The sequence below is a fragment of the Eublepharis macularius genome, chromosome 1 (assembly GCF_028583425.1).
Source record: "Eublepharis macularius isolate TG4126 chromosome 1, MPM_Emac_v1.0, whole genome shotgun sequence".
Taxonomy (NCBI): Eukaryota; Metazoa; Chordata; class Lepidosauria; order Squamata; family Eublepharidae; genus Eublepharis; species Eublepharis macularius.
In genome coordinates, this window is record NC_072790.1 from 180,355,657 (window position 1) to 180,380,958 (window position 25,302).

The 25,302-nt window shown below is 42.2% G+C and overlaps 1 protein-coding gene across 1 annotated transcript in view; it reads right to left on the bottom strand.

Annotated features, from left to right (window-relative positions):
* Nucleotides 1–10,772: 10,772 nt before the first annotated feature.
* The window catches only part of LOC129341462 (calpain-14-like), a 49,444-nt gene continuing 34,914 nt past the window's right edge, over nt 10,773–25,302 (bottom strand). Inside the window, exons 15-21 of the mRNA XM_054996673.1 lie at nt 25,156–25,210; nt 20,558–20,622; nt 19,581–19,649; nt 18,925–19,003; nt 15,940–16,056; nt 15,200–15,255; nt 10,773–13,328 (exon numbers count right to left, since the gene is read on the bottom strand). Coding sequence (XP_054852648.1) covers nt 13,302–13,328; nt 15,200–15,255; nt 15,940–16,056; nt 18,925–19,003; nt 19,581–19,649; nt 20,558–20,622; nt 25,156–25,210 — 468 coding nt within the window. The 3' untranslated portion in view covers nt 10,773–13,301. The remainder of the gene's footprint in view (nt 13,329–15,199; nt 15,256–15,939; nt 16,057–18,924; nt 19,004–19,580; nt 19,650–20,557; nt 20,623–25,155; nt 25,211–25,302) is intronic.

Below are 25,302 nucleotides of genomic sequence, written 5' to 3' on the forward strand. Positions count from 1 at the left end.
AATGGCAAGGTTTTGGAGCCTCCAGATCCTCCAGTACACATGCCACACTCTTGGGACTATCCCTGCCTGCAGTTGAGTCCACCTCTCACTCCATCTTCCCAGCCCAGCTCCACACTATGGCTGGTAATCCTTCATCCTCCTCCTGAGTCTGACCCAGCAAATCCCAGTCCCCATTTCAGTCAAGTACTCTGGCAGCACATACTGCAATCTTGGCCAAACTGGGAGGGTGGAGGTGAACCTGCTGAAATCTCCCTGCTAGCTTGGCATCTCTGAGTGAAGGGGACAGTTGAAATGCCCCTGATTCTGACGAATTACGAAATTAATGAATCAATTCACAAAACTGGTCAATTTCAAGAAAATTTGTGGTTCATGATTCATGAAACGTGACGAAACACGAACCTCTTGTTTTGGTTTTTTTTCCGTTTTGTGCCCATGCCTAGTCTAAAGAGAAACAAGAACACAGACTTCTCCCAGCCCCTCATTTCTGACTGAAGTCTTCAGCCATCCAATCGCCTGCGTCTTCATCTACCATTGTTTTATGAAGGACTTTCTTTTGTCTATTTTCAGTCTACTGTGAGTCAGTTTTATTGGGTGACAAATTGTAACGATAGCAATTTCTTGTGAGATCCAGTGGAACTCTGATCTACAGATGAAACCAGAAGGTTGCTAAAGAAATCCACTGTCTCTGCATAATGCAATAGAAACATACTCAACTTTGTACTGAATTGTAAGGCACAGATGGCAAAATGGAGACATTTATATCCACTTTAGAGTTCAAATCTCATCTTCTCAATTAGTTTTGGCATTCCCACCCCCCTAAACATATCAGGTAGCTGCTGTTGTCTCATCGCCAGGCACATATAACACCAGGGTTTTTCTTTACATTCCAAGCAGCATTAATTTGTGGAACTGTCTTTGCTGGAAGCAGGCAGTTAATTTGTATTTTTCAGGGTTGGATTTCCCTCCTTTATCTGAGGACTGTCAGCTTCTTACATTACACAGGTGACCTGAGGAAAACAAAGATCTGCCAGGATTGGATGGGAACAGAATGGAGACATTCATTTCCCCAGCATAGGTGGTGTAACAAATCAATCTTGACTGTGCTGATAAATTGAACTTCAAGCTTGGCAAGGTTCCTTTTCAGGTGCAATCCAGTGTGAGACACAGCAGGAAGCCAAGGCAAAAGGGAACCATCGTTTTTTAGCATTTCATTTTGCGCCAAAAAACGCTGCTGCTCAGTAGGAAAATCAGTTCTTCTCTACTCATGGCTCATCTTGTGTAAAAATGTCTCCCAAAAATCAAAGCAGCAGATGGAGAGAACTAGGTTCAAAAGCTTATCTGATCCCTTGGGACCAGGACTGATATTTCAAAAGCCATTTTCAAATCCCAGGGAAGACAAATCACAATGAAATCTTCCACTACCAAAGCAAACCAACCCAAAGCAGGAGAAGTTTGTTCTTATTCCCAGAGGAATAGCCAGCCATGTCAGCCTATTGCTGCAAAAATAAACAGGTGTCTTGCATTAGAATAAAGTAGAATAGAATACAAACATGTTCATCACTAAGGCACTGAAAGACTCCTGTCTATTCTTGTTCTCAGTTTCATTGAATAAATATTGAAAGCTCAGTTTCCCCCTACCCCAGTAATGTAGATTGGGACAGGGCTGAGGCAGTGTCTTGCCATGCGACCTGAAGCAGTCACACCCTTCTGAGCCCATTGAAATCAATTCTTCTTAGGATTACCATGCAAGGCACTTAGTGCGTTTATTCTTCTTATATTTCAGTGAAATATTTAATAATAATAAATGAGCTTATATACCACTCTTCTAGACAGATTACTGCCTCACTCAGTGTGGTGAACAAAGTTATTATTATCCCTATAATAAAGCTGGGGAACTGGAGCTGAGAAGAGGGGCTTACCCATGGCCACCTACTGAGCTCATGGCAGTAGTGGGATTTGAACCAGCAGAGTGCTGATTCGCAGCCCACCCACTTAACCACTGTATGTCACTGTTGAGCACCTTTATGAGAATAACACCTGGAAGCATGCTACTTTTATGAGTTTATGCTTCATTAGAGATGCTTTATCAGACAGGTGATGCTTGCTAGAGATTTTGGAGATCGGGCCCCTAGAATGAGACCAGGGGTTATTTCCCCAAACTCCAAAGTTATAGAAACTACTCATGGATGAGAGAAGCTGCATCACAATGACTCACAGCCACATTCCTTTGCATTGCTTCATTTGTTAGAAATTAATTCCGCCAGGAGGCGTTAAAAACTTAGGCTCACCAACTTTCAGGTGGGGCATGGAGAGATCCCAGAATAACAACTGATCTAGATCAGTTCCCCAGGAGAAAATAGTTGCTTTGGAGGGTGGTATTATCTGAATGACTACATGTGGCTATCCTCTGGCCTCAGAAGTATCCCCCTGAGAACATACAGAGTGCAGACTAGCACCACAAGGATTAACATATTGTGGAACCAGCTTGGGGGGCAAGAGCAAGGGGCAAAACCTCCAGCCACTGGGCCAAGGTCCCAAGCATGTACAGCACCTGCTGCTGTTAACTCCACCCTACCCCACCCCCGGGCCTTGCCCACATACCTTGCTGGACTGGGGCAGCTGCGTTCTCTGCCCAGCCCTTGGAGCTGCCACTGAGCCTCCCTTCCACAGAGTGAAGGTGACCAAGCACATCATTTGTTGAGGAGGAGGCTGCCTGGCAGGGCTGAAGCTCCACCACTGCTTATCTGCCTCTGCTGCTGCTGTGCTGCATCACTGTCACTGCTGCAGGTCACTGCCACTGCTCCACATGTGCCCAAATGCCTACTGCATCCAAGTGCATGTGTGGCCCAGTTGACTCTTCTTGCAGACCCCGCTAAGCGAACCTGACTGGGAACTGGGCAGCCCAAGTCCGCAAGCCAGGGTCCTCCCCAGGGCCCAGCCAGCCCTCTCCCAATTGGTTGGCCAGGTGATTCAAACTGATAGGCCCCCATGGGCCCAGGAGGTTTTCCATGGGGGTCTATCAGTTTGAATCACCTGGCCAACCAATTAGGAGAGGGCTGGCTGGGCCCTGGGGAGGACCCTGGCTTGCAAACTTGGGCTGCCCAGTTCCCAGTCAGGTCTGCTACACATACAACCTTTTTTTTCTACTGAAGGACCTCTCTGTAGGCATATATATATATACATAATAAAATATATATACATAATAAAATAAGGAAACAACATTCACATACTCCATGTGAGAGTGATTCAGGCTTAGAAAACATACATGACAAACATTGCTAATCCTAATCCTAATGAACCTAAAGAATCTAAAAGTCCCAGTGTATGTGTAGGTGCAATAATAAAAACCTATATGACCTGTCTTAGAGACCACAGTTCCTGCTTGACACTGGAAGAAGCTCTCAGTGGGAGTGCCTTGGCAGAGGAGCACGCTGCCTGATTGATTAAAACCTTATGAACTTTGCCTACTGCTTGCATTAGACTTGCTTGCCCACTTGCGATTTGGTGGGGTGTCTCACTTATACTGAACGAGCTTGATGCCCATGCTTCACTACAGCATGTAACTACTTTAAATCCAGTTATAATATTTATGGATATGTAACATTTTTGGTTGGGGGGAGGTTGAGTTGGTTTTGTAGTATAATAGCATAGTACCTGAGCTTCACAAACGTGTTTGAATAAAGCAAAGCATTTGATGCCTAAAACTGATGAATTTCGAAATGTAACATTTATTGAAGAGATTTTAAAAGGAAAAGATTGTAGTGCAATAAATAAAGTGAAAAATACGTACAACCTTTTTTTTCTACTGAAGGATCTCTTTGTAGACCACATTGGTGGTTTTCCCCTCAGGTGCTAGGATCACCAGGCTGCTGGGTGAGCTCACTCTGCAGCAGGCCACGTTGAGCTGCCCATGTGAAAAGCAGTCCTCCCTCACGTCAATTTTTGCCACCTTCAGTGTCTGCCCCTGGGACTTGTTGATCATCATAGCAAGCAGATCTTGAGAGGGAACTGCAGTCTCTTGAACTCGAAGAGGTTCTCTGATGGTATGAGTGGTATGCGTGGTATGATCACTGATTTCCCCTCCCCCTCCCCCGAGCACTGCCAGTGAACAATATAGCCTTATGATGTTCCTTTGGAGGGCTTTCACTCATAGTCTGGTGCCATTGCAGAGTTGGGGTGGGCTGAGGTTCTGCAACAGCATCACTGGAGCCCCCACTTTGAGGAGAAGCTTGTGGGCTTGGAAGCCAGGAGGGTTGAGCATGTTGAGGAACTCCACAGGGTAGTGAACAGCATCATCCATTTGCACCACTGAGTCCACAGATCTATACTCCATTTCTACCCCTTTGAGGGAGTTAAGTTGTGTTTCATTAATAATGGCAACCTTGTTGTTCTTGGGGGTTAAAATGGCATGCTTGCATAGCCCGCCCATAGACCTCTCCATGATAGTGATGAAATCAGGGTATATCATGGCTGTTAAGTCTGCTAGGGTCATCACTACTGTGCCCAGGCCTGCAGGGATGGTCACCTTTCCCTTGCCTCGGGACTTGCTGGTACTTGGCCACTGCTGCTCAGTGCACCACAGGAGTATGATATGCATATTTCTTTGCCGCATCTCTAAGTTGCTTCCTCCTTTTAGCATCGGTATATCTTGCACAATGTCTGCCAGGAGGCTTCTTGGGGGCAGTAAGAGATGATGGCTGCAAGAGGTATGAGGTGGAGTTGGACTGAGGGAGGAGTGGTGTGGTGGGCACTTCGGCAGGTTTATGTGAGAGGTTCACATTGAAATGGCCCCTAGAAAGGTCATGCACCATCTCCCCATGAACATTTAAAAACTCAGTTACTGACTTTTTTATAAAATTCCTTTTCAGGCATCTTGTACTGTCTTTCTTCAACTGTCTGTAGTTTCCTTTACCTGAATTTTACCTTAGAACACAGAGTTCCACAGCTGACCCATCATGGAGGGGGAGGGTGTGAGCAGGCAGGAGCCTGTGAGCCACACAGGAAAGCCAGGTCCCACAGGACAACCGTAGAGGGGAAGGCTGGGAGGTGTAGTTTTTCCTCAGGACACATTCAATGATTCCCAATAGCAACTGTATATTCTTTAGAATGTTGGGGAGATGGCCAATCAAGGCCACATATGCAAATAACCTCAGGGAGGCTGAGTTGGCAGTTGGTGGGGGGGGGAGCAGCTTGCCAGCCACACAGGGAAGCTGTATCCCTATGGGAAAACACATTTTACCCCTTAGGGGGCGAATTTCTTAAAATCCCTTCTTAGTGAGCCTCTACATCATAAAAGGAACATTCTCCCCAAATTTCACATTTCTAGGTCCAGGGGTTTGGGCTGGGCATTGATAAGTCAGTCAGGACACTTGCCCTTATATATATAGAATATGTTTGAATAATATGTAAACTAAGGTGATTCGTATGGACGTTTGGTACGTGTCTTACTCTGAATTGGGTCATGTTAGATAATTCTGAAGTTGAATGGAAACCTAGGTTTTAGGGATGCCGTGGGAAGATAGGGGTTGCAAGATTGGTGTGTGAGGAAGACAGGAACGTGGGCACCAGGAGATTGATGAGAGGTAGGTTTCCATGATACAGATACTTATCTGCAAGATACCCAACTTGAATAACACCATTTGTCAGAGAATATCATAAACTGTACCATGGAGGATAAAGGAGACGGGCTTGTTGCGTTTTGTTTGCCCTTTCGGGGTTATGGCTGAAAACAAGTAAATTGGAACTGAACCCAGACAAGACGGAAGCGATACTGGTTGTGAAGGCAAGATCTTGAAGGACACTGTACTCCTCACTTTCAACGGAGTTCATTTGATCCTTGCAGACTCAGTTAAGAGCCTAGGGGTTATACTGGATCCAGCACTACTGCTAGAAAAGCAAATTAAGGTGGCTGCAAAAAATGCTTTCCACAAACTTAGCCTAGCCTGGAAGATGGCCCCCTACCTCGACATGGCCGATCTGGCCACCTGATCCATGCCATGGTAATATTGAAACTTGACTACTGCAATGCACTGTACATTGGTCACCCCTCTAAGTTAATTTGGAGACTCCAATTGGTGCAGAATGCTGCAGCTCGGTTATTATCAGGAGCTAGGAGAACCATGAGTATTACTTCCATTCCACAGTAATTCTGTTGGCTTCCTATCAGTTACTGAGCCCATTTCAAGGTATTGGCTATCACCTACAAAGTTCTTCATGACCTTGGTCCATCATATCTACAGGACCTCCTCTCTCTCCATATTCCACTACTGCAACTTGGCTCAGGGTCTTCTGCAGGGGCCACCTTCTGCAGATGCCACCTTACAAATGGGCAAAATCAACAGCTGCCCATACATGGGCATTCTCTGTGGTGGTCTCCACTTTATGGAATGGCTTACCTGAGGAGGTTAGGAAAGCACCCAGTCTCCTGGCTTTCCATAAATGATGCTATGACATTCCCTCATCCTTAAACAAAAGAATGGCATTGGAGACATTTTTAAATTTCCAAAAATAATTAACTTGTTTATTTATTTTAGAGTGGAAAGGTCAGATGAAATGAAGACTTGAAAATTTCTGAGGTACTTCAACATATATATGAGGTAAAATCAGAGCATGCACAGACTTCAGTTCTTTTGATCTTTACAGATACTTAAAGGCGTATCTTTTGAGGCTTTGGTTCTCTTGTTTTCCCCCAAAGCACTCTAACATACTTTCTTTTAGTATTTTCTTTCTCTTCTGGAGCAGGGCCGGATTGAGGGGGGCAGGGGGGGTAGTCTGCCCCCAGTGCCACCAGGGAGGGGGCGCCGGGAGCAGCTGCCAGCTGCCAGAGGGTACAGGCGGCAGCGCAGGCAGCCTGGCAGCCCACCAGCGCTGCCTTTCACCTGCCCCACAGGACAGGAGACGGCCGGCTTGCCGCGCACCCCTTGTCCTGCAGGGCAGGCAAAAGGCAGCATGGGGGGCTGCGGGGCCACCCGCGCCATTCACCTGCCCCACAGGACAGGGGGCAGCTGGCCTCCCCCTGTCCTGCGGGGCAGGTGAAAGGCACAGGTGGCCGCTCTGCCTTTTGCCTGCCCTGCAGGGCAGGGGGTGCACTGCAAGCTGGCCGCCCACTGAAGTGATGTCATCACACAGCGCAGGGAGCGCGCTCACAAGGTGGTCGTCCTAGGGTTGCCCCGGGGCGCCAGCAACCCTAGATCCAGCGCTGTTCTGGAGTTAGGGATGCTGGTACCCACTTTCTAGTATCCCAATTCCCTTCTCTTCACACACCAGTGCTTTCTTTCAATCATTAACTGAATCTGAAGGTCTCCACAGGCAGTTTCCAACCAGACCTGAACAGGGATCTCTTCACTCTCTATCTCCCTGTTGGACTGGGTAGGGAAAATCTCCTCTTTCTAGATCTATTCCCTTTCTTTGGCCCATTTGGTAGTCTGCACCTACTTCCCAAACCTCCTTTCCCACTTTTCCCAGTTCTCCTGCCAGTATTAAAACTGCTCTCCCTTAGGACTCCATCTCCCAGCTCTTCATACTGGTTTCCTCTCTCCTAGGGCTGAAAAAAAGCCCTCATCTTTCCAGTTCATTCTACCCAATCAGATGCCTTGAAGTAGCCTGTCACTCAAAGCTCTCTGATTATGTGAAGGATTAACCCTTAACAGTCCTGCACCTGTTTGTGTGCAGCCATTCCAGGCTTTTTAAAATGGGCAATCCATCACAGTTGTAAAACCAAATTGTTCAAGAGGGCTTTTTGCTCAGATTGGAGGGCTGTACTGTAAGAAAGTGGCCTCAAAAGATGCATCAGTAAAGAGATAAGGAGGGCTCAAAGATTTCACTACTATTACATGTATACTGAAATGTCTTTGATATTGATTGTACTGACTCACACTGTGTAATCCGCCTTGAGTCTCAGTGAGAAAGGTGGATTATAAATGAGGTAAATAAATGAATAAATTAGATACACAATTAAGACCAGGGTAATAACTAGAATGTAACTAGAATGTAACTAAATGTAACTTGAATAAACTAAAATAAACTTTACAGCTAATCTGGGTAAATGAACCTGTGTGTATGTGGTGTGAGGCTGTTCCAATGGTAACAGCTTTTCAGCGGCAATAAGCATACAATGGACCTGCATTCACCTTTGCATTGCAATACAGATGCTGTGACATCACAGCAGGATCTGAGTCCAATGGCACCATAGAGACCAACAAGATTTTTAGAGTGTAAGCATTTGAGAGTCAGAGATCCCTTCTTCAAACACCACATTCAGCCACATGGAATGGAAATTTATCAGGTGTCTGAAGAAGGGAACTCAAATTTTTGAAAGCTTATACTCTGAAAATCTTGTTGGTCTCTATGGTGCCACTGGACTCAAATCCTGCTGTTCTACTGCAGACCAACATGGCTACCCACCTTAACCATGACATCACAGTTGACTGTATGAAATTATACTCCACGGAGGTCTTTCCCCTCCCCAAACCACCTTAGGCTCAACCCCCCCCCCAAAAAAAATATTTCCAGGAATTTCCAAACTGGATTTGGCAATCCTATAAAAACTATATATTCCAGCGTTCTCAGTGGCAATGGAAGTTCTTGAGCATGCTCAGAAGCTTTCATTTTATTACTCAGAAGGTTGGAAGTGAAAATTGAGTCCTCTGATGTCAAAAGCTTTTCCTCCTCACTGGTTAAGTTTGGAGAAGGTTAATGTGTGTTATGTGCCATTAAGAGGATAGAGCTTCTCCATCTTCTGCTTCCAATTATGTAATCTATTTGGTTCCTGTACTGGTCACCTGGTGATTTACATGTATACAATCATCTTTTTGGTTGCCTAAAGCATGTGTTAGCAATGAACAGGTTGTTGGCTTCACAAAATTCTATGAGTCAGTCTCCTGCTTTATTTCATGATCCTAGTCCAATTTTTCCAACAATTGATTCTGCTTTGTCTCCTATTTTTGTGTTCCAGTCACCTATGATTATCAGCATATCTTGTTTAGGTGTATGATCAATTTCTTCTTGGACAAATGCATAAAAGTTTTTGATTTCTTCCTCCTCAGCATCTGTAGTTGGGGCATATACTTGAATGATGTTAAGCAAGGGAAAATAGTAACAGGGAAGGCTGTGTACAGTGGAAGAAAGGCTGGCAGGGAATTTCTCCAGAACTAGTCTTCTGGGATTTTAAAGTACTCTCAGGAAAAGCCTGAGAATTCTCTATAAAGTACCACAAAGACTGGGTCCATTCCATTCTGGTCTGTCTTTAAAACTGAAATGCTATTTCCTGCAAGTGGCTTGATGGAGCTGTGCACTTCCTCCAAACCAAAGGAAAACACAAAGAGGAGGGAGTGCACAGCATAAGCTTTTGCTGAATGCAGATTAATGGAGTGGTGCATTTCCACCAAGCTGTGAGGTGTCATAATATGTCAACAATGGCAGAAAAATACGGAACCCATGGTTTTTTTAAAAAAAACAATGCTTAGCTGGCAAGACAAACAAAAAAAGGACTCTGGAATTCTTGGAACTTTGTTCAAAGGCAGCACACAAACACAAAATGTACTTTGTTCTGGCATGACTGATCTAAAACAAAAAGTGATATTTGCCTGTCGTAATGCAGATTGAGTACTGCAATTGTGGCAAGCAAAAGAATGGCATCAAAGAAACTGTTTTCAAGCATCTTTAGTAACTAGACCTCTTCCTTGCCAGCAGCCATCTGGAGGACGCCAAAAAAGAAGTATGAGTCATCACAGGGATAAAAAAGTTTCATACAACCTTGTATCACTCCCTCCCCACCCATGCATTTAATAGTTATAGATCATTGGTGATGTCTAACAGCTGGACCTTCCCCAAAAGATTCCATCTAAATGTTTATGTATTTTATCCTTTGCAGCTTGGGAATGAGATACCTGAAAGACCATCTCCACCCACATGTATCTGCAGGGAACCTGAAATATGTTGCTGGCACTCAACTTAGGAAACTTGTATATTCTGAAATAGGACTGGCAGAGCCCCAGGACAGGGCCTTTTCAGCTGTTGACACAAATTCTGGCACTGCTCACCAACTGAAATCTGCTTGGCCCCTTCCCTTTTGGCCATCTAGTGGAAAGACAACATTTACTTCTTCCAGAGGACACTTGAAGTAAGCTGACAAGCTTTCACACTAAATGTATGTGATTTTATATTGGCTTTCTGTTGTTTTATATGAGGCCTTTTTGCTGATCTGTTTCATGCTATTTTTCATCATATTTTAATAGTTTTCATTGGAATGTGATGAGTTGTTGGGGAGCCTTTATCAAGGCAGGATTCAAACTCACAAAATAAATAAGTAAATAAATGGTTACATCCAGGGTGTACAGATGCATGTAACCAATCCTTTTGCATTCTGATAACACAGTAGGCGTGAGATTGAATAACTCTTGCAGTTCATAATAAAAGAACATTAGATTCCCTTCTCTATTCATAGTTTTTCTTCCCCTATCTTTTGTCCATATCAAATAGTGCAGTTTCTTTCTGAAAAAGGCTTCTTATCCACCTTCCTAGCTCACCAGCGATATCCCTTCTGCTTCCTTTCTCCCAGCTGTTGCAGTAGCACTTAATGTAATGATGAGCATCCTTATGTAAATACCTCTGGCTGCATTCTTTAGATATCTTTTACAACATTTTCTACCATGCACATTGAAAATGAGGAATTGTATATCTTCAGAATTACTTGAGAAGCATCCCTGTGTTGGAGATATCAAAGCGTGAAAAACATCCAGGTAAGCATTATTGCCAAAACAATTTTATTGTGATCTGCAGAATGGACTGGAATTGCACATGTTTAGGTGTAATGATTCCAGCAAAACACCTTTTTACAATTTCAGAAAAGCAACTCTCATAGCTCAGAGCTGTTTAGTGTTATCAACAATGTGATACACAGCAGAGAGAGATTCTGTGGCATGAGTGAGTAGTCAATAGGTACATAATACTGCTGAAATTCCAATGCCTGGCATTAAAAGAGGTAGTGGGTAAATATGTATAAAATCAGTTACATAAAACAATCCAGGTGTTGAACACCATATTACCTTGGCTGCACCCATTTTCAAATGGGGCTTCCTTCATAATTGCAACTACTATCTGTGCAACATACAAAATCATATTGTGTGTGTGTGGGGGGGTAACTCTTGCAGTATAAAATTCCAATACCACTGAGATTACTCCTTTTCATTTCTGCTATTTCCCAAATCTCTTAGATGTGAAGGATTTCTATCCATTATAATTATGCATAACTGCATAGGCTGATGGATTTTCCAGCCATTAAAGTGTAGGTCTGGATCCTGCAATTAATGTAACAAGGGAAGGCTCTTACACTATACGAATGTATATTTCCCCAGTACGTGTAAAAGAGTTACAAAGGTTTGCTTATTGGGAAGTAACAAAGTTTCCTCATCATGTCTTCATTACATTCTTACATACCTGCTTTTATAGTCTATTTACCTTTACCTAAACTTAAAGGGGAGGAGGGAAGCAGTTAATAAAAAAATAGAAATATTTTATAAACTTAAAATTTAAAAAGCAATAAATAAAATACTACGCTTAAATAGTCCAGCTATTTAACTGCAGCTACAAAATACCAGTAAAAAAGAATAAGATTAGCACCCGAACATGCTAGGGTTGCCCATTCTTCTTCCTTGCAGGGGTCTTATGCCTTTAAAAGCTTGTCGAAGGCAGATTCTTTTCCCACATGAAGACACAGTGAAGAGTAAAGCTGTACCAGCACAAGTTTTGACCAGAATTCTAACATTTAATAAGGGTAAAGGTTTCAACTCTATTCAAAACTACCCCTACAAGTCTTCCAAAAATATGCTTAAGCTAAGGGCTAGAGGGTCAGCCTTCAAGAAAGTAGCACTGCATAAATGTGGAACAGTTCCCAATGTTGCCTCCCTTGCCTTTGTAGTTTGACGTAGAGCAAGGATACTATTGTTGAGAGGACTTTCCAAATCTGCCTTCAGGATTACAATAGGATATAGCAAAAGTTATATATGTGGATCTAAAGCCATTTTGCTCTTTGTAGGTCATGGGTTAGCACACTGAATTGTGGATGGATTGCTGCAGAAAGCTGCTGCAAATTCTGGGATAGTCTTGATCAAATGAGTTACTAATTGGATAGCTTTGCAAAAATGGACTGAGTGATCATGTGCTTTGATCACACCTACCTAATTCCTGTGTGTCTCCAAACATTGGCATTAGGACAGAGGCACAAAACCAAACTGGCCTTTGAAAATGACGTAGTGAGGTAAAGCAGACCATCAACAAATCAGATGCCTAGGTCACAATTAGATGGTGAGCAGCTGGCAACAGGATTTCCTAAAAATCATGTAAGTTCTGAAAGGGAACAAGAGTGGCACTTACACAGTATGATAGAGATGAGAGGCTTGTCCATCCTGATTGTGGCTCAATAACTGACAAGTCAAACATCTGCCATGTCACAGATGTTAACACAGAGAATAACGTTAAGAAGTACACTTTTGAATCCACAAATGACATTGCTTGAGAATTTCCTAATTACCTGAATTTGGGATGTTTCACACATTGCACATCACATTTGCTATCAAGTGACTCCACAGGGAGTCACAGCCAATCAGAATCCCCTGACCTAGTCTCTGTCTATGATAGATGTGATTGCAAATGTGTTTATTGCAGAGATCCTTCATATTTTTAGATGCACACTTAGAACATATACAACGCACAGCTAAAATGTAACAAGTGATATGCCTCTTGTGGAATATACCCATATAAGTTGCAACTCCTGATTATCTCATTACTAGGAGATTTTCAGTTAGTATCATTCTGCTTTTGATAACTATCATATTTATACAATTTATCATCTGCAGACCATTTCACTGGTGATTATAAGACAATTTTGTTTGTTTGCTTATTCGCTGTCCTTTAGTGAAGCAGTAACTACGTTCCTTCTAGACTATCAGCTGATTTTTAGCAAAAGTGCTTGAAAAAACAAATGACTTAATAACATCAGTCTGCATTGTCTCCCAGCTGGTAGATCTGTAACTCAGATTTACTCTTTGAAGGGACACAGTTGTTTCAGAAAGCTCTTTCAGGGAAAATCAACCATGTGCTGATTGATCTTGTGATTTCTGGCCATTTCTACAGTCCATGGTGCTGCACAAGCAAGTCACTGGTAGAACTACTGATGTGAAACTGCTCCAGTTGATGAAGCTGACCCCCAAATGTACACAATTGTATGCATTAAGTGGATAAGCAAATGTTCCTTTTGTCCTTGAAATGCTCCAAGTATCCAAACTCTTCTCCTTTTCTCTGCTTCATGAATAGAGAGTCATCATCATCCACTGCAAAAAATGAGGAGAAATGCACAAAATAGCATTATCATGGCAGTCTGCACACAAATGCACAGTTATTAGAGGTTAGAGGGGGAGGAGAACAGCCTGATAAGTAAGTCTAGCCCAACTTGGAGTGGCCATTAGCCTTAGTGCTGGTGAAGAAAGGGCTTCATACAGTCTGGGTTTTCTGAGCCTGGGACTCTTCAGGCAAGTCAAGAAAATATCACCATTTGAACTCTAATTGGCCTACTGGGAGACAATGCTGTGCACATACCTCTATTTCAGTGGAGAGGAGAATTAGTTTCATTCCTAGCAGAAGCTAGAAATGCAGGTGTACTTATGGTACCAATCGTAGCACTGGCCAATGGTAGGCCCAGGCAAACAAACAAACCATTGGGTTTATCATCCCAGGCGTCTCTCCAACTGAATTAAAAGGCTTCTGTACATTGTGAGAAGGAAAAGATGGCCAAATAAATGTTGCAGAGCCTTGGCTCTCTGCCACATTCTAAACTGTGCTATATGCTCAGGTGACTATCGCTACCTGCTTTCAGAAGTGGCGTTGTGAAAATGACCAGATCTAAATCCAGTGATATCACTTGTCCTCAGTTGCTGCTGCTTAGAAAAAGAGCACAGTGCCCTCAGGGGCTTAGTGACAGAGTGATTCTCGCACTCCCTCTCATGTCCTCAGCAATGGAAAAGTGGGTATTGCTTCACCAGTATTAATGTTAAGGAAAGCAATATTTCCTGCATGCTTCTAATAAGCAGTGGCTCAGTGGTACAGCCTGCTGACATTCAGAACAGGAACTTAAAGGGGAGGGGCTATGGCTGAGTGGTAGATGATATGCTTTGCATGCAGAAGGCCCCAGTTCAATCCCCGACATCTCCACTTAAAAGGACCCAATAGTAAGTGATGCAAAAGACCTCTGGTGAGCACCTTGAGAGCTGCTGACAGAGTAAACAATACTGACCAGGGCAGCTTCATGTGTTCATGGGAGGGAATTTGATGTAGTAGGACCATACTTTAGTATGATTAGTAAGATTAATCAAGAGCAAGCCAGTCACACAACCCTCTACCCTTTCCACATTGAGTTACATGCTCAGTGCAGTTCATAGGGAAAAAATGGTGGTCTTCAACCCATGCAGTAACTTCTTTCCCTGGACGACAAGGAGAATGGGCTTGGGAACTCAAGCTCCTCTGAGAGGACTCTTGGTCCACAATGGGTGGTAATTCCTGGGGTTGCCTGGGTACTTGCACAGCCTCCTAAAACTGCCGTTCCTGAGTTACGGAGCTCAGCACTATTTTTCTTTCAGACTTTAGGGGTTTGTCCCACTCTTCTGTAGCTAAAAGCTGGTTTGTATCTGTGCTTTCTCCCTTCTCATGTACAGCATGATAGGAATCAATCAGGCTGCAGTCCTAGGATAGGTGCAGTCATTTTCATAGTAAATACTACTGCAAGCACAGAAATAGTTGCAGCCTGCCCCTGTGAACAAATGAGATTATTGCAAGGAGAAAAGCTGCATAATTTTGTGTTTGTGATTCAGCAATTTGAAAGTACGGTTATAACAGTTATACTTGAAGGGGCTAGCTGTACTCTCTCTTGCCCCATGGCAGAAAAGAGCAGAGCAATAGAAATGGAAGCAGCAACATCATATGAGTCTGGGACATACTTTATGTCCCCAAGAAAGCAAACTCTGGTTGTACACTCAACACAGTACCATGAATGGAAAGGAATAGAATCAGCCATGTGACATTGATTAGGCTGTTATGGGCTTGTAGGTACAGAACTCAGATCCGGACACAATCATGAAATGAATGAATTCAAAAGCAAATGATGTTCTATTTAGCAGGTGGATCTTTGCTGTAGAAAAATATAGCTTACCTCATACTCTTGAAGATATATCCCTTTCCCATCTTTAGTTAAGTTGCAGAAGGCCTCTATAAAGGGTAAAAATTAGGAGAACTGATTTGATGGTTCACAGGAAAAAGAGACATGTCTTACAAACCTTATCCTGCAGCCTGATTATCACATTTGCTCTTGACATGCTAAAGTCACTACAGCCACCTCTTCACTAGCTTTGGTCCTCTACCTTCCAGAACTCCTGACCACATATCCCTCAAGGTAGCCTTAAAGGGCATGGAGAAACTTAGAACTTTGGGTCATGCTGTCTTCTCACACTGAAAAAATGTGTACAGATAAAGCTTCTAAAGTGTTCCCTCCCCCCACCCCCTCTCAGCCCAAGATGCAATCAGGATACTATCCCATCAGTCTCTCTATTCTGAAATTCATGGAGAATATGGAGTCCTTATTCTCTTCAGAAAAATAGTCCTGTAAAAGAGTCCATCAGAATTCTATCCATTGCTCAGGTTCCCTCTGTTCCTAAGTCATCCTTAATATGGAATCTCCATATGTTATATATTATTTTCTATAGGGAAAAAAATCAAATCACCTAAAATCCCTGCATTTTCCATCATCTAAAACAGTGGGGACAAAGTTGGCTATGGAATGATTGCTTGTGTTTTGATTTCAAACCAGGCTAAGACCCAGTGTTTTACAGCTTTTTCCTTAAAAACCAGCTTTGATCGGGAGTCCATGTGAGAGAAACAAAAGGCCATGCTCACCCTTAATGAATTCCACACGCAACATGAAGCAGACAAAGCTCTGAAAGCTGATTTTCAAGTTAGGATCCCCATATCGGAGCACCATCAAGTTACAGACTTCATCACGCAGGGAGGTGCCTTTAGATAGATAAGAAAGACTCCTTAGTTTACTGTTGAGCTTGCATATGGACAACAGCAACAGCAAGTATTATGAGGCATGAGGAAGAACTAATATTGGTGAATAGTGCTCTTCAGAAGCTGCCCAGGGCTCCAAGAATGTCAAAGCCATCCTTACAGACCTTGTGGCTTTTGGTCAGAGAAGCAATTAAAATGTCCACTAATGCCCTGGACTCACAGAAACCTGGACTGGGCTGGAAATATTGGCCCCATCAATGAATGGCAATGACAACTCTGCCCTTAGCTTCTTTAGCACCACACAGAAGTTTGTATGTTGCCAATTAAGAAACTATTGACACAAAACGTACCAAAAAATAAGTGCTGAGAATCATCAGAAAATAAGTAGTTTTTATGCAAGGAGCAGCAGACTCTGCGGGGGAACCCCAGTGAAACCAATTAATAACACATTTGCTAACCTCAATCACTTAAAGTTTGTTAATTTGATATTTGAAAGGCTGTATTGTTTAATTATATCATGTTTTCAATTATGATTGGTTTATTGTTGTCAGATGGTACAGCAAGTAAATTGTAATGAATTCTAATTTCATTTCTTTCAGTACACAGTTTTAGCTGTGCCTTTTTGTAATTTTTATCAATTTCAAGCTAATTAGCTCCAACTTCAGCATCATTAAAAACTGAACTAATTTCATATACCTTACAGCCATTTAAATCAAATGTTTTTCTAAAGAGAATTGGATCATTGGATGCTACTATACGTGTGCGCCTCTTTGGAATTCCAAGCCAAGAGTAAGGCTGGCACAAGTACACAAATGCCACACTGATATCAGAGAGACAGCTGGAGTTTGGTCTGTTTATTGCCTGTAATGTGGTAGTGGGGTCAATAACACCGGTACATCCCACCTGAACATTGTCCAGCTTGGAAGAGGCAATAACAGTTTGCTTGGAAAGTCGAATGTAGTTTATCCTACCCATCTGGCTCCAGCCTTTCATACATTATTATTATTATGTGGGGTGACACCATAGGAAAGCAGTTCTGGCACCAATGTGGTAATGCATGAAAGTCCTTGGGTCTCTATGTATAAGAGACTATGTGGATGGAGGCAAAGATCTCCTCCATTGCACCTAATGCCTGTAAATAGCTTTGGTTGGTTTGCCAGCTGCAGCCCTTCTTAGGAGACATGATTTGGCCACGGTAATCTATGCTCTGATTACCTCCAGGCTGGATTACTGAAACACTCTCTATGTGGGTTACCTTTGATGACTGTTCAGAAGTTTCAAATGGTTCAATGTGCAGCTAGCAGATATAAATTGTTGGGATCATACCTTGCCAGTTTTAAAAATTCTATGTTGTCTGTCTACCTCCAGTGAGAATTCAAAGTCACCTTATCATTTATGATCCTGCCTTCCAATTAAGGTAATCAATAGAGGCTCTGCTCTGCTTCTAGAATGTTTCCCTTCCACATCGACTATAACAATGACTTTAACAACTGAAAATGGTATTCAAAAAGCCCAATTAATGGACTTAGAGGATGAGTAGAATGGTTGCACATTTAAGCAGCTAATAAACTAATAAATTAGTAAAACAATCATAAGATTAGGTCCATTATAGAAGAAATAGTTATACACCCTATCAGATCTCACAAAGTACTTGATGTAAATGACTGGTAAAGATAAATGTTACTTCAAATAATGGGAGATATGTTGCCCAACATTTGAAAGCTCCACTCAATCTGTTTAGGATTTACTTGCACACTAATATAGCCTAGAATCTGGACTTGGTTGAAGAAGATGCCAGTGACCTCCAGTGTATGCATTATACCTCATTTCTAACCTTCAGCTGCTGGGGTTTGCTACATTGCATTGCTCCCATGTGTTTGCAGTCATGATGAACATTGTACTCAGTGAAGATAGTGAGGATGAGCTCTTACAGTCTTCAACTTCTGGAAGGCTGCCTTCTGTCAGGTTATTGGTCCATCGAGTTCAGAGCTATAAACTGACATCAGCTTTCCAAGGCACAGGTCAATCTTAGCCCTGCTACCTAAGATCTTTTAACCTAGGGAATTCTGAGGACTGACCCAAAGCTGAACACATGAACATATGAAGCTGCCTTATTTTAAATGAGACGATTGGTCCATCAAGGGTAGTATTGTATACTTAGACTGACAGCTCTCCAGGGTCTCTCTCAGGCAGAGATCTTTCCATCACCTACCACTTGATCCTTTTAGCTGGAGATGCTGGGAACTGAACCCAGGACATTCTGTATGCCAAACAGACATTCTACCACTGAGTCCCAGCCCCTCTCCTAAGAGATCTTCTATATGCAAAGCATGTGTCCTTCTACTCTATTATAGAGGGGGATATAATAAAGGTTTATAAAATCAAGCACAGGATAGAGCCAGTAGAAAGAGAGATCTTTTTCTCCCTCTCCCATGTAACATGGGGGCATCCAGTGATGCTGATGGGCAGTAGATTCAAGTAAAAAAAAAAAAGAAAATACTTCTTTACACGATGAATCATTAAGCTATGGAATTCACTGCCAGAGGATGTGGTGATGGCCTGTTTTAAAGGGGGATTAGACAGATTCATGAATGATAAGTCTATCAATGGCTACTAGCTATGGTAACTAAAGGAAACTTCTACATTCAGAGGCAGTAATCCTGTGAATACCAGTGCCAGGAGGCAACTTCAGGGGAAGGCCTCAGCCTCTATGTCCTGTTGTTGGCCCTCCATAGCAACTAGTTGGTCACTGTGTGAGACAAGATGCTATACTAGATGGAGGACTGGATTGATCCGGAAGGGCTGTTCATATGTTTTTAATACTGGATATCCATGGATGCTACTAAGAGAAAATACTTCAATATTACCCACCGATTTCTTTCATGGCTGCATGCAACTCTTCTAGGCCTAAGGTTCCAGTTTTGTGAGTGTCCTTTTTCTGGAAAACTTTCTGTCAGAACAGTTCAGAGAAAAGGTCAACTATTAGGAACCCAGACAATCCTTTCATACAAAAACATACACATAAAACTGCCTTGCCCCTCTCTTTTCCCTTTTTACATGGCAGAGGTACAGTGATTATGCTCTTTCATGAATGAAGGTATGAATGGTAACCTGCCCAGTGTTAAAAAAAGAGCAATACTTTCTCTGTTACAACAGATGGAAAATTCAAAGGGCAAGAGAATGATGGTGCCCTGAGTGCATCTGCATTATTATTTTGGTCCTCCTTAAGTCCTCCAAAGAACTTAGAGTGGCAGACATAGTGGCTGAGCTAGACAAAGTGGCAAGCAAAGATGGATAGCTGGCCTTCTCATGGTAGCAGTGGCACCAGCATGGGGGCCATCATTCACACAGCCCTCCTTTGCTTCTCTTAGGCTGGAAGCGGCACTTGAGTAGATAGAATGGAGGTAACTCCCTATCAACTACAGCAATGGTGCAGTTGCTAGCAAAAGATGGGAAGCCTGAAATCACTCCTTACCTTTAATAGCAACACACACAAACACACACATACCAAATAATGTCTTTTGTACCTGGTAATGAAGCAAACTCCTCCACAGACTCCTGAATTCTTGAATACTCAGTGTGCCAGTAGCATTAAACTGCATTGTTTCATCAAGGCATTCAATACTGAACTAAGTTGTGGCAGGGAAGATACCAATTCTGGGAAAGTTTTGATTAGCCTGATCCCAAAGCAGGTATGTTAAATTTTTTGGATTAAAAGTCAGGATGAGCCTGGGATTTTTAAATCTGGCCCCCAAGGGCTGTTCTTCTGTTTCCCAGAAATCAATGAGCATTTTCTCAATAATTTCAAAGGCAGCAAAACCTGCCCATTAATAACCCAAATAAGGTTCAGGGGCATCAAAGTAATCCTGATCCTCCCCCATACACCTCAGAGTAATTGTATATAAAGAGTGTTTTGTGCATATAGTAATGTCCTGGGCCACAACTTCTTCCCTAGATCTATAGATTGGACTCTGTTTAAATTTGTCACTGCTGGCCATTTCCATGGTTGTTGTTTGATGTTGCTATAAGGTTTTGATTTATTATTGTTATCAATGATGGATCTCAGTTTTCTGGAAGAAAAGTAGGTCTAAGACGATAAATGTTTTAAATGAATGAATTCTGAGCCAGATTGCCTGATAAGCTTCAGATACAAATTGAGGGGGGATTTTGGGGGAGCCTCTTGCCCCTTCCTCTGATCAGGTTCATCTACTCAGCAGTGCTAACACCAGTTCTCAGAACTTTAGATCAAAACCACTGAGTCCAATTTTTACAAGATTAGACAACTGGACTCTAGGCTGGAACCAAGGTCTCACTTTCACTTGTGCAAGACAGGAGGACATTTTTGACAACTTTCAGATTCCACCACAACACCCTCCTCATGTCACACCTCACATTGTTCCCAAGGGTTCCTGACACTCAGATGCAAAATAAATAATCAATAACTGTACAGCTACTCAGGTCAGATATCTGTATATCAGACTGACAAATGCAAAAGTCAGGATACATCTAAGACGGCCAGGATACTCCGGCAGGCATCCAGACTGAACCACAGCCTACTGTTCTGAAGATCTGGAGAAGCAAAGCAAAACGAAACACTGAGAAATGGTCACACACCAAGACAAATGCACCCATATACTGTATAACCATGTCCAGGACCTGGGGTAGATCTCGCTCCCTAAAGATGAGCAGCAATGCTCTAAGAAATAATGATTAGATGAGCATGGTATATTAATTGTAACTGCAGTGACTGCATACACTCTTTATACCAATACATTTAAGATTCCAGGGCTATGCACTCTTGCCCCGCCCCTGCAGACACTCACGTACAGTAGACTCTTTAGATGGATACTATTAGAATGGGAACCAAACTAAGTTTTCCATTGAGGCACAGCTTAAGTTCCTTTGATTACAATGAAGCACACTTTGAAGATAATAAGTTTCAAATGGAAACCCAAATGACCTTGGGAGGAGTCACTTGCCTTCTAATTCTACTTGCTTTGTTCCTTGTGTTGCTATATGGGCTGCAACAGAACAAGGCAAGGGATAAATCTGGCAGTTCTGTGTTCTCCTCTCATCCCCTCTGCATCTCTCAGAGGCAGAACAGATAGACGAGTTAAAAGCACAGAGCTGAACATTCCTAGCGATTTGCGAATGACAAGAAATGGAACAGAAAGAGAGTCTAATCTTGTTGCAAATCATGATTATAGATTGCCTGAAGACTTCCATGGAGCAGGCGCCAGGCTCATAACTCACCCATCCCTACTCTACAGAAACCGACGATGTTTTAATCTCATTATAGTCCTGTTTATTAAATATGAATCATGCACTGTAAAGTTTGAAAATGAAAGCCTTAAAATTGATTGCCTATGAAGAATAAAAGATGAGCCACACAGCCTGGTTAGTTTCCTTATAGATTTCACAATGCTTGATGGGTTACTTTGGAAGGATTCTCCAGCACAAATAACATCGCCATCTATGCTCACTCTTGGGCCAGCTAAGAAGACTGGAGAGGCAACCCTTAAAGAGATGAAAGGTTTTTGTTGTTGTTGTTGTTGTTTATTCTGAATGTCTGCCACAAAAGCTTTTAGCTCATTAATGCCCTCGGCAGTTTCAAATTTTATCCATTTATGAACCTGGCCTTGTCTATTCAGCTTTATTGTTTATTCACGGCTGTTGTTTTGTTTGTAAGTGCTAGGCTTCTGGTAGAAGAATGGTCAGGAAGAAAAGGGGCTCACTCACTTTGGCACTTACCATTCTAAGTGTGGACAGTCTGCCTGTTTTAAGGATACTCCTAAAAGGCAAAATGTGAATTAAATATTCACCATCAGGTGTGAACAGCAAAAATCTCAAGAATCCACCAAAGATCCAAAAGTCTACCCAATTTTTGCCAAGATTGTAAAACGTGGGTAGGCCCAAAGGTTTCCCATAATAGGAAAGCAGGAATGGGCAAGGGAATGGGTTGGAGTGAAGAATGCAGGAATGGGAAGGAAAAAGAACACCTAACAAGGCATCCAATGTAAAATGTTTGGGAAGAATATAATGCAGTAAAACATTTTCCAGGAATTATACCCATTATTTGCAAGGGCATATTTCATCATGGTAATACTCATCATCACTAAAAAGAACAGGAGAAAAAAGAATTATGGACTAAATATTTTATCGTAAATGCATTCATAAAGCGGCTTTAAAAGGAGATTATACAAATTGATACGAGATAGGTCCATCAGGGCTATTAGCCGTGATGAATGACTAAAGGAAACCTCCATGTTTAGAGGCAGTAATCCTCTGAACTCAGTGCTGGGGGCAAAAATAGGGGGAAGCTTTGGCCTCTATGCCCTGTGTATTATATCTCTGGGGGCATCTGATTGGTCTCTACATAGAACAGGTCGATACTCGACTAGATAGACCATTGGTCTGATCCAGTCTGGCTGGTCTTACATTCTTAAGGCAACCCCCTCCCCCCAGCTGATTCATCAGTGCACACCAATTCTGTGCATACCAAAATTCCAGTGCAGCCAGTGATACAACTCAGTAATAGTCTCCTTCTGCAGGTTGGATGACAAAATCAACAGATGCATCTTGCTAAAATATCAGTGAGGAATAAGGAGGGACTGCCCTGAGAACATCCTGGAAGTGAATGAGTTTTCAGGAAGATATAATAAAAGGACTAAAAAGTGAGAAAGATAGGTCACATTGGACAGCAACTTGGAAGGCCTGAAGTTCTCTACTTTATAGTACATCCCTCTGGCTTGAATCCCAGGCTCAAAACTAGAGGCACACACAGGATCACCTTGACACATTGTAGGGATCAGCACAGTAATTGTGCCATGCCTGTATTCTGCTTCCATAAAATGACGATAACTGTGTTATACTGCCTAAGGACAATCATATTTTCCAGGTTTGCAAGGTTCTCAGATAGATCATGCTTAATAAGCAGTTTACAAAAATTAAAAGCCATAGACAAAATGGACGATTTCAATATGCTGTAAGGACTTCACAAAACTTTGTGCACAAAATGTGTCACACAAATTTTTATGGCACCACTAGCTTTCACATTAGGAAACTGCAACATATCAAAGGAGACCTCACTTTTTTATCAAAATAATAAATTCAGGAAAAGTGGTTTGAGAAGGTGTATTGTTATTCATTGTGGAACTTCATGAAGTGCTTTGCTGTGCTAGCAGGAATAATGAGTGTTATTAAGATCTTTCTATCAAGATCTCTGCATATATATAGTAAAAATAAATAATGAACAGTTCATGTAAGCTTTGGATACAGATGTACTCTCTTTCGGCTCTGCTTTTATAACAGCAATATTGCCCTTGTTGTGAAAAAGTAGGGAAGACTGATAAAACAGAGGCATTCAAACCTATTTAACCTTATGGAGGTTCATAAAACTGGGCATGTGGCAACCTCCTGTGCAGACCAACAATGTTAATTTCAAACAAGGAAGTTTCCCTATCTTCCTTCCAAAGTATGGTGTTGGGACCCACACCAGTTTGTTAAAGGTAGACTGTTTTCTCACCTGTACATAATACTGGATCTACTCAGGCGGTATTCTCTGCTTCTCACTGACCACTGATAACCTCAGCTGAGAAACTAGTAGCTTTCACTTTTTCTGTCTGATTCTCCATGTTCCACCTCCAGCCCCCCACTTCATAGCTAATATATCCCTGCAAAAATATCTCTGGCATTATAACTCTGCTGCCTAGGACAGGAAATGTTAAAAAAACCCTTGCACACACTGTTTGTAATATTCTTAATGTACCTGATATTTTCTAGAAAAGTAGTTCAAATGATATCATGGGAACCCATTTTCTTATTCTTGTGAACAAACATGGGCTTAGACATGTGACTGTACATGGTTATTCAATTGTTGCCATAGAGGAAAAAAGTAGTATCCAAGCCTTACCCATGTGTTAGGGTTCTCCCACATTTAAAAACTGTATAATTAAGAGCCAAGAAGACATTATCTTAGGAGATTTATGAGCAGATCTTCCTAGAATTCTTAAAGGATGATAATAACTCAGATTGGAGCCACAATGTAAAAGAAGAGGGTGTTTAATCCTTCCCTCCCATACTGTTTTGCAGATCAAAATCTGGATTATTATTAGCTCTAGAAGAGAAAAAAGACAGACACACTTCCTTTGGCTGTCTTTTTAAAAACTAGGTGTGATAAGAGTGGCCTTTATCCAACTGTGCATTTTCTCCAGTGGAACTGCCTTTGTGTTTGCAGGAGGGAGTGACAATTTCTCCCTCCCTCTGACACTCAGGAACAAAATTTCAGGTTATTCAGCAGGAAAGGAAAGCAGGAAAATCCCACTCTGCAAAGTCCATATTTAAAATATATACTTGCTGTCTTTCTACTTTGCAAGAATTCAAGGTGGCTTACAATATAAATAACATTAATAAACTGAATAAAGAAGTTTTAAAACACAGTTTAGGTCTGCCAATAAACATAAACACAAAGTTAATTAAAAACAATCCTAAATAATACCATCTTCAGTTTCCTCCTAAAGATCAACAGTGAGTGGGCCAGGCGCAACTCTCTTGGGGAGGTTGTTCTATAATTGTGAGACTGGTATTATTTAAAAGGCCTTCTCTTGTGTACCCACCAAACAAGCTTCGTTAGTTGATGGGACAGTCAGGAGGGCCTCTCCCTGTCATCTTAACCACAATCTTAACATATGGGAGGAGACAGTCCTTCAGATACCACATTCAATTATTGAAGCCACTCCCTCTCCCGCACTGACTGGTTGGATACATCCCTCTCAATGGGGGGGGAGGGGGGATGAGTGGCTTCAATAATTTAAAACACACAGAGAGTGAGAATGGGTTACTGTCTCTCCCTGTAGCCCTAATCACAGCCTTTGCCAACTGCTATTGCCCCTTACAAACACTGGGAAAATTCACACATCTCCCAGCACCTAACAGTGTGAAAATGTCAACATTTCAAGATATGTAATAATCAACAGAAAGACAGGAGATATGTAACCATCTTTCAGGAAGCACTACAAGGCTCAGTTGCACAATTAACTTTACTATATGCTTCACTTGCAAATGTACAGATGAATTGGCTTTAACACTCTAGATTGTACTTACTTGTCCAGGCCACGTTCAGGAGCCGCTGGAGCTGGACTGCATTAATTTCAGGATACTAGAGCAAGAGAGACAAAAGGCAAGTCTTAAATACTAAGCACCATTTTTGCTCCTAGTTAACTATCAAGCAAAAATATCACATGCCTGAGT